Source organism: Centroberyx gerrardi, chromosome 6 (genome assembly GCF_048128805.1).
Source record: "Centroberyx gerrardi isolate f3 chromosome 6, fCenGer3.hap1.cur.20231027, whole genome shotgun sequence".
In the NCBI taxonomy this organism is placed as follows: Eukaryota; Metazoa; Chordata; class Actinopteri; order Beryciformes; family Berycidae; genus Centroberyx; species Centroberyx gerrardi.
The window spans coordinates 2219074-2236504 of record NC_136002.1 but is presented as its reverse complement, the minus strand read 5'-3'; the positions used below and the strand labels follow the sequence as shown (position 1 = coordinate 2236504).

General features: G+C 42.8%; 1 protein-coding gene across 1 annotated transcript in view; it reads right to left on the bottom strand.

Moving 5' to 3' along the window:
- The window catches only part of phldb1b (pleckstrin homology-like domain, family B, member 1b), an 80967-nt gene that overhangs the window by 47674 nt on the left and 15862 nt on the right, over nucleotides 1-17431 (bottom strand). The window contains exon 5 of the mRNA XM_078284376.1: nucleotides 4294-4419. Coding sequence (XP_078140502.1) covers nucleotides 4294-4419 — 126 coding nt within the window. The remainder of the gene's footprint in view (nucleotides 1-4293; nucleotides 4420-17431) is intronic.

Sequence of the window (17431 nt, the reverse complement as noted above, 5' to 3'; positions counted from 1 at the left end):
CGCCCGTTATACCCACAATCTTCTCCCACCAAAATACACCGTGGAGGGCGGTAGCGAGCAGTGTGAACCAATCATAAAAATGAAGATTTTATTAAAATGTGGTGCTGCTTGTTGGCTCATCTATACGCCGAATTTACCATAATAACCTAATGAATCATAAAACGTCTCAAGTGGTGTCCTACGAGGTGTGTAGGTCTTCAGCTCAGCAAGGCAACATTAAACTGCCAGATTTTTAATGGAGTTTGGCGGCTGAGCGGTATGTATCGGGGCTTCTCTCGCCCAGAGCTGTGGCAATAAGCAGTAGGTTACTCACATGAAGGAATAAAACTGCGACCCGGTCAGTTTCAGTGCGGTTCACCTGCTTTGAAACACACTGAAGCCCACATCATCCAGATTTCAGTAATACACCGGGTTTAACGGAGACCCGCCGTGCCCGGCTCTACACACACCGAGGGAGATTTGGAGGCTCACCACCGAAGTGATATCTCAGCCGGGGGTTTGGTGTGCCAGGCACCGCTACCGCCTCCAGCCGACCAGTGTCAGCTGAATCAAAATAAAACAGTGTACTTCCGGTTACGACCTTCAAAATAAAACCCTTACTGAGCAACGTGCTTCGACGCTGAGGAATCTTTAAAGAAAATACAACTGCCATGTTTGTAAAATGTCCTAATAGACAACCGAGAGATAATATAATAATTAGTCAAAGTGTAATGAACTGTCCCTCTAAATGGGTTGAAAATGCAATAAACCTGTAATGTAATACATTGCTGGATAATGTAATAATGACCAGTGAATGTAATAGTGTATTACACTATCAAGCAGCATATAATTACACCAGTCAGAAGATGTTATTACATTATCCAGCAATTTATTAGTGTCAGTTTGCTACAGCCCCTCTCACAGCATATATTAATAATAGCCATAGAGGACTATACAAGATAGAGGGCTGCCAAAATATACAAAGAAATTCTCAAACAGACGTACACCAGACAACTCAAAGAGAGTCTACAATCTTATCAAATCAAATTTCCCAGAAATGACAAATGTTACGCTTTTATTTTGAAGGCAAAATCGCCTTACTTCCGCTCTCCGTGTGAATAAGTTCGGCTAGCTTGAAGCAGCTCTTCCTGTCCAGGGTGATGTGAACTACTGCGAGATTTACCGTGCTGTTTTAAAGAGCCATGGCAGTGGATTTAAAGGCCTGACACCCAGTTGTTTCTATAAGACACACTGTGACAGTTTTAGATGTAGACAAGGGTGGAAACGGTTAAAAATATATATATATATATCCATCTCTGTTGTTTGTACTGTTTTTTTTTGTTGTTGACATTTTAGTTTATAAAAATTGTAGTTTGACCAGTATCAGTTTGTTGATATATTGGGCTGCTATCTGGCTTTCATAAAAAAAATTTAAATAACTTATTATAATTTCTTTAAATCAACAGAATAACACATGGAATAGGCTCCATGTATTCTGAGAGAGAAATAGGTTTTCAGGTCCTAAAGCAGTATTCTGGTAAGAAAAAAGTACTGTAACAAATAAAGCCCAAGCCAGAATTAATTTGGCCATACACACTTTGAGTACATTCACACTGATTCGTGAAGAGTTTTACTTCCCCATGAAAAACACACACACACACACACACACACACGCAGCATTAGGTCTGTTTTTCCTTGCTTACGAATATTACTAACATGATAAAACAAACCTTAGTATGATGTATGAAAGAATGTCAATTTCAATTAATTGAAACAAAGGAGAACATCTGAAGGGTGGGATTAAAAAATACTGAAATTAATTGTATGCGTTAAGTGTTTTGACTCATTGTACTCATTGTACCATACAAACTACTGCCTGGAGAGTTATTGAGATCATATGGTGAAATATAAAGGAAAAAAAAGAGGACGTGTTGTCCTCAGGCATGGAGATGTGGGTTTTGACTGGTTTGGAACTGGAAAAGGGTTGTGGAATGTGGTGCGGACTCTATGGAAAAAGGTTTTCTTCTTTTTTTCCTCTCCTGTGTGCTGTGTAACACTGTCCCATCCTTCCATTTTAATTACGGGGGCTTATTTTCTTTGAATAACACAACGCAATATTGGAACGGCAGAGATTCAACATGCGGTGGTGCCATAGTGATAACTATCATCTGCATTACAAACTGCCTTCACTGCTGCCTTTTGCAGGCTGTCAGATAGCCAGTGACAGATATAACAGCCAAGTCAGTGAGAGATAAAGGCCTTTTATTTATAAAAAAAAAAAAAAGCCTAAAACACAGGAGGAGGGTGGGCACAGGATGGAACTGGAGGGGAAACCCAGGGAGTGGAGGGGAAGGGGGGCAGACAGCAGAATAAGACCGGAGGTTTATAAATAGTCTCTGTAAAAGATAGTAGCCCCACGCCGCCAGCCACTTTAAATAAGCAGCCCATAGCCAACAGAGCTGTCTGCTGGCCTGGAAGAGACGGCACGGGAAACCTCCAGTCTGTGAAGAGGTGTCAGCTAAGTGACGCCGCTCACTGGCGTGCAGGTGGATGTGACCGGCATCCCAATGCGTGTGTTTATTTGTGGTTGAACTGGGACGATGCGGAGCCGTCTCACACTCATGCCAGGTGTTGTAAAGGGGCAATAAGTGAGGTTTTTCCTGCCCCATAGCACAAAATGGCCATATTATATCTTGCAGGGGGGGGGGGGGGGGGTGATAGGCTTGTTGATCAATACCAATGAGTCAACGATTGCTTCACCAACTGCTGAGATTTCTGGCTTTCAAAACTCACTTTCTGGCCCCTCTCCCTGTATTGCCCCGTTACTTTAGGCCTACAAGACAGAATACCATCCTGGACACTCTGGACTCCAGTGTTTTTATTGTGGAACTGCCATTGACATGTCAGGGATGGGGGCTTCATACGTGTCTCAGAATACACGATGTAGTGGTAAATCAAAAGGAGGGTAAACTATGGCCCAACATAAGTCAAACAATCACCAATATCAACAAAAATTTATTATACTTTCAGAAAATGTATGCTTTTTTCCCCCTTATAAGTCCCAAAGCGTACTACGAATTGATGTCATTGTCTTATTTCAGCCTAAAAAAGTGAGTAAGCTGTGTCCCATATAAAAAGGTCAGTGAACTGAGTTTAGATGGGTTTGCCCTCCATGACGTCCCCGGTCCTCGAAGTCCGATTTTACGATCTATCCAATCAGATATGACACAGCGAGATAATGCCCAGATTATTATGGGAGTGGTAGGAGCGGGCCTCCTGTGAACCCAACCCAGGAATGCATAATTGAGGAAAATGGTACGTCTCTAAACAACGGAAGGCATTCATTACTGTATCAGGAAGTCCGCAACACCCAGTGTGCATGTGTGCTATACTTACCCCCCCCCCCCCCCGGTGGCAGGCGGCGTCAACAGTAAAAAAAAAAAAAAAAAGAGGGAAATAACAAGATGCTATGACAGATCCTTAGTAGCGGAGCTGGCCAAGAGGAGGTACGCTTTACACTTGTGCGCCTGCCAGGAGGAGCATCCAGAATGCACACACACACACACACACACAATCACACACAAGCAGCTGAAAACTTTGCCTGGAGACCCCAGAGGAATGAAACGCTCATAAAACATGCATGGTGTGAACCCCAGCACCAGGTCCCAGCTGGGCACCATGCAGGCTGCAGGGTTCAACCGATGCGGGTTTTGAAAGGCCGATATTCTGATGGGGGGAATATTAAATATGTTTAAATGTGAGCATTTTATGCCAAAAAATGACAAGCATTCAGTGTCTCCCGCAGAATTTTTCTCGTCAGGGTGGGAAAAGCCTCTGAAACAACATTTAGACCATCATGGGACACTAAAACTCTCCACTGAAACTCAGGCTAATGAAATGACCCACCACACATATTCAGTGGTAGGCCGATATCCATTATTTCATAAAAAACAAATATTGGTCCGATATACTACACTACCTCCACCCATGCCAGGCTGGAAAAAGAGGGAAAAACACTGGGGGGATTTACTGCTGTGCAAACAGGCACCTGTAAAAGATGCCGCCCCGCTGCTCTGCCTAGCCGCCGGCCTGTTGGGGCTCTGCAACAATCTAGGCCATTCATCCATACGGGCCGCGCTGAAACGGGAAGGACACGCTCTTTTTAGGGCTTACTATTCATGTGACAAAAGGTCAGTGTGCTTTTATTCACACAGGGCCTGGGTTTGTGGAAGAAGGAAACCCTCGCTGAGTGAAGACAGTCAGAAAATACAGTAAAACAGATGACTGGACCAGTGTCAGTGTGTTATGCGGTACCTGTGCGTAGTCTGTAGTCCCTGGCGGGGCCCCTCCCTCCCTGGGGCATCATGCTCTTCATCCTGAAGGCTTCCTCAGGGTGGTTGAAGCGGAAGAAGGCCGACTGGCCAAAACACAGCATACAGCCTGGAAGACACCACATGTACAGAGAGAGACTGTCAGCTGGAGTTATGACACTGCAGTGAGGCAGGAAATATTATACAAGCGCACAGGGTAGCCTCTATGTGTGGTAGAGGACAAAACAGCTGCGCAATTAGATTTCATTAGTGTCATTTTCATCTGTATTGCTTTTGCTCTACTGGACCTTCAGCAGAGCGTCCTAAAGAAAGAGAGAGACACCATGACAGCTTAAAGTTTTCTCTCAACTTAGTCGTTAAAGGATAAGGCTGGTGTTTTTTAATGCATTTCTTACCGTCAACAAATCCTATGAAAATAACAAAATCTGCAATGAATTTGTTTTGCTAACAAGTCTCGTCCATGTAGCCGGTGCCCAATAAAGCCATGTCTCAGCAGCCATAGAACTCCATTGTATTAAAAAAACGATTAAAAACTCATCACAGAGCCATGCTGTTGCTCTGGCAGCATATTTCATCATCACGATGCACCGGGCCAGCCGACTTTTTCCTCAAACAACTTAATAAGCCGACCGTAAACACGTTTCCCATCTCAGGAAAGTAGTTCCGCAGCACTGAAAATAGTCCCCGGTGTAATGAAGAATTTGTTCCCATTTGAATTTGATTTGGTAATAACTACAATAGCCTGACTTTTCATGGTAACAGTTAGCGATTTTTAAAATGTAAACTATGTCTTTGTGAGCTGTATTTCAAGGTTTTTAGCTTACAATTGGAGCCAATGACTTCCGGGTTGAAGGCTAAAAAGGGAACGTGGGAAGTCGGAAAGTAATGGGAGTAGAGCAAACGCATTGTTGGTTTTGTTATTTTCATAGGATTTGTTGATGATAAGAAATGCATTAAAAAACACCAGCATTATCCTTTAAGTGAGAAAATGCAAATTTGTAGCAGCTGCAAAGCTAAATGGTAAACTAATCTTAGACGATATGCGGCGAAGTCTGGCAGTTTTGTGTCGGAGATTGGTAAAATCGACATAAAATACGATACTAAATAACGATCTGTTTTGAACTAGCAGGGACTACTTTCACTGTTTCCATAGGAAGTGAAGGTGGTGTGTGATGGGAGACTGTGTACTGCTAAAAATCACTGAGCAGTGATTGAATACGTGGTTGCTCACCTTAAAATAGTCCCAAAAATAAACCTGGTTACATCAGTTATATTGAGTTAATGAGATTTCATTTTTTTAATTTACGAATCTACAAGCCATATAATAAAAACCAGTAACTTTTTATGACTAAAAGGTCAGTCCTGCTATCACTCAACATAATGTTAAAGTGTTAAGATGGAGCACTAGGGACACATGGATGATTTTGGTGTCTGTCTCATCACTTAATGGGTACGTTGACAATCTCCCAGAAACATTGTGTATTCCTTTAATGGCATCCAGCTTGGATAGAGACACAAAGAACAGGGTTGTCGTGATAGTGCGGTTGACCATACAGGCAACAGACAGCTAAGCAAGGTGGATAAGAGGCATCAGACCTGTTTTGACAGCATCATGACCAGAAGCATAGCACACTGCTCCAAAAGTTATGTTAGTGCCAGGAACCCACAGCACAAGGAGGCTGAGCTGACTCAGACTCTGTGTTCACCATCATCAACAGAGGGCACAGCGTCCCTCATCACCTCTGTAAAGACCAAGATCCATGACATTTTGAGCTGATGGCCGTAGACAGGAAATATTACAACCCATACGGAAGACATAAAGGACATTAAAGTATCAGAAACATGCTCCAAAATGAGATATTAGACAGCATTAATCATCAGCTGACTGACTGTTTATCCTCATACTGAGCAGCAGCAGGCTATTCCTCTCCGACGTGACCCTGCTTGGGCTGATGAGCAAACACACAGTCTCTATGGTAATAACATCAATCGCATTCACTTAGCAGCCAGGTTCGAAATGTCAAAACACACATAACGCCCGTGTGCCACGAGCTGGATAGCAGATAAGCGATCACATGTTTAATGCTGTCTGAATATAGCGCCATTGTCCTGCTGCGATTACGGGGGAAAGGTCTTCCGGCCCCAGCAGAGATAAAACCCCCTGCCTGTCGTCAGCATAGGGAACTCGAGGCCCAAGGTGAAGAAATGGAAACTTCTCAATCAGACGGAAGCACGACAAAGCCAGATGCCCTTTTTTTTTTCTCCTGAGCAAACACACACAGCGCACTGACAGCTTGGGAAGAAACGACCCGATCGCATCACAAGCTCTGACGGGGCCGGACCGAGGGGGGAACCGTGGAAAGTTTGTTTGAGGTTTGACAATTTACATAAAGAGGTATTACACGCAGCGCAGAAGTGGTCGCAGGACAGAAAGTGATATATGTTGAAGCCACAGTTTACCACACTGAGGGCAAAACAGACCGCTGGCACTTGCTTTGATTAAAACATATCCTTCCCTCGTTCTCATTCATTTGTACCCCTACCTTCCTTTTCATTATTGTGTACACATAGAAGGTGTTTTGGAGCAGGTTTTGATCAGGTATAAGGAGCAGAGATGAATTAATAACAATTTCACTTCAGGCAAAAAACTGATGAGTTATCAAGGCATTGCCTGCTAACAAGGCTTGCCATGCAAGGCCTTATTGTTATTAAGAAACAATTGACAAGGATATTGAGAGCTAATGGGACATATCATTGTCAATATAAACTATATATATAGACTTTATAATTTGATTTTGGATTTGTACCATCAACACTTTGAGCTCGCCAAAACTAAGTCTCCGAAAAGGGCTTGGTGCACTTGCATTGGCTCTATATATTAATTTAATACATGCAGACATTTTATATCTATTTGCATGCTTGTTACGCAACTCAAGCTCATGTTTTATATACTGAGTCCACACAGCAGCATGTCACTGTGCACACAGTTAATACTTCATTACCACGAAATACATTTGTTTCCTACTGGGCAGCCACTGTTGGAAGAATTGCTGAGTGGCAAAGTGGTGGAGACGAATACCAGCAAGATGAATAGTTTATAGCGGTGTGTTTAATTCAATTTGAAATCCCCTTTACATGTGGAGGGCCCATTCGAGCATGACGCTGATATGTAAAGTATTGCTGACCTGCGCTAGTATTTCTTTTTCATAATCAATATCTGTATATGCGAAGTGGCACAGAGGCCTGTTTCAAAAGCTTCCTCCGCCGTTCCCCCCTCAGCGGTTACCACACCGTCTTCAATGTCAATGTCGTTCTGGCCGGCAATTTTCCACAGTCTGATTTGCTGAGTGTTTATGTCAGCTGCCGGGTTGATACTCTGAAGCCTCCGCAGCGGGGAGGCGAGCGCACCGGCAATATGGTTATGAAAGTGAAAAACAAAAAGATGCTGAATAGGACGCTTGGAAACAGTCGTCGTGATGTTAATGGAGAGCCACGTCAGCTAAGCCACTGTGCCTTCATGCTCTCTGCCTAGCTCTTTCCTCCTTCTCTCCCCCCCCCCCCCTCTCTTCTCCCTTCCTTCCATCTCCCTGACTCACAGCAGATGCTCCCGGGTTCGGACTTGCATTAACGTGATCTCTCTGGTAAAGATCAATTCACTCAAGTCACTCAAAAACAGAAATTTGCCATTTGAAAAAGGGACAGAGCTGGAAGCTGGATCTATCTGACACAGTCATGACAAACTCACTGCTCACTGTGAAAGCTGTATGGGCTTGGTCCCGACAGCTCTGTGGCATATTTTGTCATTTTTAGTCAGCAATTCTGTCAAACAGTGTGTGTGTGTGTGTGTGTGTGTGTGTGTGTGTGTGTGTGAGATTTGGAGTCTGACTATAAGAGCTAAGAATCTCAAAGAATAACTGTATTGAGTTTATTGATACGCAACATATCACCATTCTAGTCTTCTTAGAACTGATGCAGTATTCAAAATTATCTTTATACTAGCTTTATGCTTAGAAAAGTTATTTTTCCTAAAGGTCTGCTGTAATGTAACTCGGGTTAGACCAATATATGGGTTTGCCAATATATTGGACCAATATTAGCAATTGGGCCATTATTATCAAGATGAAATATAGATCAAATATCAGCCAGTCGATGTCGTTCATATGATGGATATGATGCAGTTTGATTGATTACATATTTTTTGCATTATTGATCAATACTACATTGGTTGTCTATGGGAAGCCCTAACCTGAATTGATTCAAAAGTGACATTTTTGATAGGATTCCACACATGTATGCAGGAATATTCTTTATTATCATTAATATTAGGATATTGTTATCCTAGGTTTCAATGGAGTTTTGGTATCCCATGATGGTCTAAATGCTTTTTTTAGAGGGTTTTACACCCTGACAAGAATAAAATTCTGGGGGAAACACTGAATACTTGGAATTTTGGGGATTTTTTTTTTTTGCATGACAATCCAAATTTTGGATGACATTAAAAAAAAAAATTGGTATCGGCCAACCCATATCGATCAAACCCTAAATGTAACTTGAAAAGGAGTGTGATTGCATCGTGTACTTTTTGTTCAAATTTCATTTTATTGAGATTAGTTTTATCAGCCAATACCAATGTTTGCCATTCCCTTGTGCACATGCATGCGTGAACACATGAGATGTGTGTGTCACAACACGGGCGGCATGGTAACAAGCTGCGAGGCCGGCCCGTTCATGTGAGCCGGCGCGGCGGGGCTCTGTGCGGGCGGGAAACCCAGAGAGCGTGCGTGGTGACGAGGCTGCCGGATGCTGATGGGAGAAGACGTTTCTCCCCTCCACTGTCCCCTCAGCACAAACTGCTGCCGGCAGCTGCCATTCACTCACTGCTTCCCTGCCCTGCTGCCCTCTGGGACTCTGACCCACAGACCTCAGCAGCCTGAAGAGAGTGTGTGTGTGTGTGTGTGTGTGTGTGTGTGAGTGTGAGAGAGAGAGAGAGAGAGAGGCCATCGGGGATCAGCACATGAGGATGAGTCAGCAAAGCAAGCAAAGAGCTCTTACTCTAGCTCCAACAGACATGTGCACACACGCACACGCACCGGAACGCAAAAACACATACTCTCATTCACCCCGAGAGGTGCGTCATATTACACAGCATAGTGCTGCAACATCCTCCAACAAGAAATAATCAGGGGCGCCCTGGAGGGTGAACACACCCGAACACAAAATACCCACCTTTTTCTTTACGGAACAGAGTTTACTCACTCTTTTTTTGACAGAAATTTATAGTATATGACAAAGAAATTTGCATCAATTTCAAATGCTTTTCTGAGAGTACAGCCTAACTGATTTGTGTTTATATTGGTGATCACTGACTGAAACCACCTCTTTATTTACCACTACATCCCTAGAAAAAATGTTGACTCATTCTCTCAAATCTCGTCATCTAAACCCATCAGTGACCTCTTCTGTCTATGATAAGCATAAGTAAAATAACAAACTTGGGGCCGCTAAATCATAGACAATGACGTCAAGATTTTCCATTGTCCGGGACGTCCCGCTCGCTCGGCGAAGTGTACTCAAAAGAATAGGGTCGCACTTGATATTTCTAAACAATATTCATTTCGTGACAGACAAACATTTTCGGCACGCCTGTCTTCAGATTGCAAACCCTTTTGTATCTAAAACAGTGCGTTTGTGGGTCACAGTTGAAACCAGTTCAGTCAAATCATATTCAAAGTAGGTTCACATGAATACACATTCATACATGTGCGTACAGGAAATGATATAAGTTTAGATGCATATACATATTTTTCAATCAACAGTGTGTATACGACTTGTTGAGTTGCACTTGACTACTAAGGACTAATAATAATGATAATAAGGACTAATGTGGTTACTGTAAGCATCAGACAATGAGCCATTCATAAGGCAAGATCAAGATCAACAGAGCGGCGTATGCCATGTAATAACATCACAAGTTTGAATTCCTGTGCACGACCTTAGTTGCATCCCATGCACGTCTTCCATCTTCCCTGTCTCTATCCTAATGTATATCTTTAAAAAAAATTAAACACTCTTATACCGAATCGGTCTCAATTCATGATATTTCAAGATGACAAATTTTCTATTATGGAATCTTTGATATATTTTAATTTCACAGTGGTAAGCAGGGAAAATGTGGTACGAAAAACTGACCTTTAATAGAGCTTGTTTAATAATACTTCAAAGTGAAAAAACTCAGTGTGATTTGTGAGAATGACAGAGAATCACAGAGCAGAGCGGATGTCATCATCATCAGTGCATGGACTGCAGCCACAGAGACGACATTTTCCTAATCAATCCATCTGCTTAAAGGTTTTGGTGAAGCGCTGTCGGTGAGGTCCATTACTGGCGGTCTCTTGATGCCAATTAGCAGTCATCAAGGCAGCCATTACAACACCAAGCAGCTACTTATCAAGATGGATCCTCCCACAGCGGGGGACGCGCATCAGGAAGTGTCTACAGACAATAGATCTTGACGCCCTAACTGTAGATTTATGGTCCTGAGAGAGGCTGAGTATTTATCAAGCTCCCTGGAAACGGTTTAGGATATGGCGATGCTCTAAAGAGGCCATGTATCATACTCAATGGGGAGGTGGGGGAATTACAGGACTTTAGGACCATAAATCATACACACAGTCACTTCCCTATTCATTATAGAGCACCCACACAATGTTGACACAGTGAAACTATAGCGACTAGTTTTGTAATTACAAGAATGAAAGGTGATTTAATAATGCAAGCGCTGTGCGTAGAGTCAATAAAGCGTGTATGCCGATTGTATGGAGATCGCGAAATAAAATATTGTACATGTTTATGGAGTGGTAACTGGTAAACGGATTTAGGGGGCAGAAAGAGCAAACGGGAGCTAGGCAACGGTATATCCAGACTGCTCGTTTATTGAAAGAGCGTCTGTCTCTGGTCATGGACACCAGTCTCCGCCCAAACAATGGGGGTTTTCCTACCTTATCTGCACCACAGAACAGATTGGAGGGAGACACACTGTTCTCACACTAAACAGACCACTGGGAGGGACGCTTCATCAGACCAGAGAGATGCCTAACCCCGACCACGCTGACAAATTAAACCACACCTCAAACCACACCACCCGATAAACAGCCTTTGTCAAACTACGAGCGGACTGAGTCAAGGATGTACGGGATGAGTCTATTTTTCTGGGATGCCCCGATGATTTGTCAGCTATCTGGGGCGTCCCGTTCCAGTTCCATGTTCAGTTGCCAATGGTCACACCATTTAGTTAATAATGAGTTATGGTGATGATGTATAATACAACACGAAAGACACCAAGACAAATTCTTTCCAAGTAATGCACTCAGTTCAATTCATAAGCATTTCTGATACCTTAAGAAGGACAGCTCTCCTTAGGTGGTCCGGAGGGAATTTGGAGTGAACTCCTTCACAGGTCAAATTCTCTACAGTTGCTGACTGATCAATCATGGTAGGTCCTAATCATCTGACATGACAGGGAAGGTGAGGAGGAGGTGAACCCAGGGGTGATGGAGGTTGGCCTCTTTGGTGATCAACTTTCCCTACGGCAAGGAGGGTGGTCGTCTGGAAATTGAGTTTCAAAACTTGCAGCTAGCTGCATCCCCCTGTTTATAATGAGGAATGCCGACAATGCAAAGAAGGCATTTTGGGGAAATGTTGAAATATAATATATAATATAATATATAATGTGACAGATGTCTGGAGAAGAAAAATAATAATCAAGAAATGTAAAATGGCAGGGTGTCAAAGGCTATCTAGCCTTTGATAGCATCCAAGCAAGCTACTGGTGGATGTAAAACCTTTGGAACGGTACTAGGCTCAATTCAGACTGGGTAAAATTGGATAGGTCTTCTGCAGATTGACATCTGCATGTTCGAACTGTTCCTATTCAGACTTGGACTATGTTGTGTGCGAGTTTGGGTGTGTCTTTGCTTGCACACGGGTTAATTCAAGACCTTGGCCTCTTTAGCCTTCCGATCAGTATAATGGAAGATCTGGACACAGATTTTGCCTTTTCAGGTCTTTCTGCAGAGGCATTGCCTTGAAATACCGTGCACCTTTAGTTCAATTTTGTTTAGGCCACGAACTGGAAAGAAAAAAAGTTTTATATCATGAAATGCTCTTTGCCATTAAGACCTATGCCATGCAGTGGAAGACAAGAAGACTGAGATATTCCCACAGCATCCTCGGACACCCCTTGAAAGCTCTATCCACACCAAAACAATCGATGCACATCGCATGTATTAAATTCAACACATTTAAACTAGTTCTCAGCACCCTCCATGCTCCCTGGTAGTGCCGTCTCCTTTGACGACCCCTTAAAAACTTGAGCACATAAACAGCATGATACATCTTGATTGTTTAATTGTAGAGAGTCATTAAACTGCATTAAATGCCACTCCAATTGTTCAGAGACCAATCAACAGCATTGCTTAACCTAATTTGTTTCCTTCAAGTTTTTGTGACTCAACAATTCAAATCCTATTTTCATGTCTTTGGCATTTATTAGAACACATATTTCTTGTTGCACATCAGGAAATCTAAGGCCATACTACACATATTGTTAAAGTGGACAACGCTTTGATTTACATATTCATCACTTCAAGGTTGCTGCTTGCAGGAAGCTGCTTATCCCCATATGGTATCGGTGGAGTGTTGTGGAATGGTAAAAAACGGACCGTATGTTTGAACAAATGGGAGCCATTTTTTCCCATACTCAAGCTGAGGTATGGCATGCAAGTGAACACACTTCATTCAACCAGTCATCAACAATTAATGAGCGGCAATTTGGATCAGTTCTGCTACTGCTTGGGTTCATGTGGAACGGTGAGATACCTGCTCCACATCTGGCGTGGGCATGCTGGCTATAGGCTGCTAGATAAATCACACCGGCAGCTCTTTCGTCTCTTTCCTCCCCTCTTTAATAAGAACCCTCTGACCCAGGATAAGTATTTTGAGGATTCTTCCAAGAACCGGCGGTTCAGAAACATTTCGGGATCAGTTTTCTCAAAGGCTGAGCTCAGCGAAACGACTCAGCTGCGGTAGAGACGGAGAACGAGAGAGAGACGTTTAATCGTCCGCTACGCTTCGATGCGCTTTCTGACGGGAAAATATGACGCGTCGCCATTTTCATAATTAGAATGCATGAAGTCATTTAAGAAAGGACGGGCATCGGTGGTAAGCAGGGCCGGCTTTGCAGAGCAGAGGATAAATTGAGATGGGTGTATGTGCGTGCGCTCTGAAATCCCCCCCCCCCCAGTTAATCAGCTAGATTGATCCTCTGACCGATGTAAGAGAGAAGAGTTTCTCCCTCAACACTTCAATAGCGGTTCGACTAACCGCTGCCCTCATCACAGTGAGTGCACTCTGGGAATTACTCCAAGAACGGCATCTTTCAGCCCGTGGTCTGAGTCTGACAGTGAGATGATTTTAACCAAGAAACAACCAGATTCAAATCACAAATCCGTGTTAAAAGCGCTTGAAAGATGAAGAATTTGGGAGTGGTTAGACTTACTGTGTCATGTTATCATTACCTGTATCTGAACATAGATTTTCCCATAGTGCACTTGCTTAGGAGTAAAGACAAATAAAGCTCATCACTGCCCTCCCACTAGGACACTGTAACCCCATCCACTAATAAAAACGGAGGTGACATTTTAGTGGATTATAGGCCACACAATCCCTACAAACACTGGTAGGGATTCAGCACTCAAGGTGAAAATCCATATACAGTATTTGGCAGTCAGCAAAATACAGTAAAAAACACGAGGGCCTCTTGCTGCATAAAATAAAGCAAAATGTTATTCTTAAAGGGGCCCTATCATATGAATTCAAATGTTCCTTTATTTACATATTAAAGATGTTTAACATAGATACTGTATAAAATCAATTTTGCTTGAGTGGTTAAATTTATTGCATTATCAAAAATCCATTCTTATTTCCAGGCGGTTTCACATTAACTCCAGTAAACGCATCACAACTGGACTTGGTCCTGATTGGCTCCCTCACTAAAGAAAGGCCAGTTTCCAGCATTTGAACTGGAAAGCCTCCACTCAGCAGGTTTACCTCATTTGAATTAGAGGAACTGCAGAGTTTTTTTAACTGAACTACATTTATTTGCAAAACATCATGAAAAACACTATTCTTATCCTGAGCCATATTTCATGACTGAATAATGTGGGACTTTAAATATGAAAGCAGATTGTAACTATTGAAAAAAAAATTGACTTAATACCACAGCTGACAAAGACAATCATTACTAAAGCCGGGTGAGTTTTCCTTTGGGACCACTCGGGCCGATCAGTGTTAATGCCAGATCATGCCTCAAGGGTATTGTGGCATTTAATGGAGAAATGGTTAGCAGCCCAGGTCCGTTCAATCTATCTGAAATGCGTTTATGGACCAAATACTCCATCATTTCTCTAATAACATCTCTGTATTTTTTTCCTTTGGTCTGGTATGACCACATTAAATCTTTCCAGTGCGCCGGCTTAGCCTCAAGTACATTTCCCAGAAGATTAGATCAGAGGAGCCGTGGTCAGAGGGGGAATGCTTCAAATTCTACTGGAATGAGTTCATGTAGAGTTAGGAGAGTTTACTTAAGTGTTACTCCTCTATCGTGATATGACAGATAAACACTGTTATATAAATACATAGGCTATTAGTAACATGGAGTTGGCTCGGCGGAGTAGAACACAGACCATGTAATCGTGACGCTGCAGCTTTCGAATCCAGCTCATGACTGCTGTCACATGTTATTCCCTCTCTACCAGCCTCCCTGTCATAAGCAGTAAAAACATATTGCATCTTGTGCAAGCACGTTAGCAGGATTCATGTCATCCGGACTCATGTGCAAAACAAAAAAGAATGAATCTATGGCATCTCAATTAGCAGCACCCGCTTCTCTATTGCAGCCCCACTTTGTGATTTAGGTTGATAAGATGGGTGGATATTTACTTAAAATCTTTGCCTAGTGCAGCTTTAAATGCTCAAAGAATGGAGAGTTTCAGGAAGAGATCTTTACATAGTCTATTATACAAAATGAAAAATGTTAAAAGCTTAGAAAAATGTAACTGGCAAAGTTTACCACTTGATACCATGAGAAGACTATAGGCATATCATCAGCTGAGTCCTGACTGCGCTTCAAACTGTGGAAAATTTCCATAATACCCTGAAACTGTTTTTAAAGAGCTTCATTACACTCTGAAGTATAAATGTAAATTAAATTCCAATCATCCCGTCAACGAAAAATGCACTCTCACCACCAAGACTGTATAGTGATTACAACTTTTTATTCACTATTAGTTAACTATTCGGAGAGCCCGCAGAGTTGGGTCATTTCGTGATTTTACTGTTGCGCATGACAAACAAAAGCGCCGCCGTTAAACCGCCGGCGCGGGACGTCACTAAAGCGGCGGAGGAGCTGCGGACAAAGGGATGCCCAGAAGTACGGCTGACAGTTGCCATGGAAGGCCGATGTTTTACAGCCCAGGGAAAGGCCGGGGAGTCAAACCCACCAGTTAATCAATGACTGCTTTCGCCCGAGCCAGGGGCCATCAAGTGCAGATGCGCATACCAGAGGAAGATACGGGACTGGTTTGAAAAGAGTACGGGGGGGGGGAGGATCTTATGCCGCATTCACATCATGCGAGAATAACCGTCAGAAGATCGGAAGAAACGACTTGGAGGAAGCGACCAGTTTGAATCCAGCAAGACGGCAGGATTTTGATGTCAGAATTCAGGAAATCCAAGAAATTCGAGTTCCCAAGTAGTATTTACCCCTGAAAGTTGAGGTGAACTCTATAGTCAACTCTATATAAAAGAGTCAGATGTCCAGACTCATAATGGTTTCATATCCTTTATCACACACTTTCCCATAATCTGATCATCTAGTTCACAACACCCACATCCCACACACAGCCCAGATGTAATATGTAGCAGCCTGTTAGCTGCTGTCTCTAGCGGACAGTCATCACAACAAGGTGTCAGTGGCTGCCTGGTAATACTGCTTGTCCTAACAGATGTTCTCTATTCTCCCACTCCTCCTACTCCCTCCCTCCTTCTCCTTTTGTCAGAGCAACTAAAGCCAATCCCCTGCTGTTAAACATGGTCCCAGAGGCAGATGGCTGCAGGCCTAACGATAAATCAATATCAAACCAAGCCATGTGATCTACATGTGGCCACGATGTAAAGCTGGGCTACCTTCACACTGCAGCAGAAAGTGTCCCAATTCTGATTTTTTCCCCCTCAGATGTGACACAGATCTGATGTTTTCTAATCAGTGTGAACAGCAAAAAACTGCATGGACTCGCTTTTTTCAGTCCTGATCTGGATCACATGGACTACGGTTACACTTGTCAATTCAATATGATGTGATTCTTAAAACGAGATTTTCTGAGATCATATCGCTGTATGTCCAAACCTGGCCTGAAAATGATTGCTATTCTTCTCTTGTGGCTAGATTGATTTAAATCTGTGTCTGCATTACTTTCTCCCCACTCTCCTGCTCCATCTCTTTATATTGTGGATGGACTGCATCCAGATTACATAGAATTCAGATCACAACGCGAGCCTGACCACTTCCAATATGGTTTTAGCAGCATGAACAAAATCCGATTTTACCTGTCTCTTAATGCAACCTAGCATGATCAAATAAGTCACTTTGAAACAACAAGTGTAACTGTAGCCTTGGATATGTGTACAAAATCGGATCCCGAGACATGCAACTTACATGTGACTCAATTCAGTCAAAAACTCAAAGGCACAGCCAGTAACCAAAATATGTTTGACACAAGCAGAAGGGTAGTTACAAAAATGAATGCGACATCTTTCGTCATTGTGTCTCTGTGCACACGTCTTTTCCACATTGCTGTCAGTTCATATCGGTATGGGATATGGGTTGCATCCTAGAATACATACACAGCCATCCAAAAAGTAAGAAATGAGCAGCGATTCAGAACTGAGCATGAAGGCTTGTGGTGTGAACGCAGCCTTGGTCTACTCAAGGCTCTATTTGCAGTACCTAACCATCTTCTCATTTGGACACATTGCCTTGACCTCGGTGCAGGATGTATGGTCAA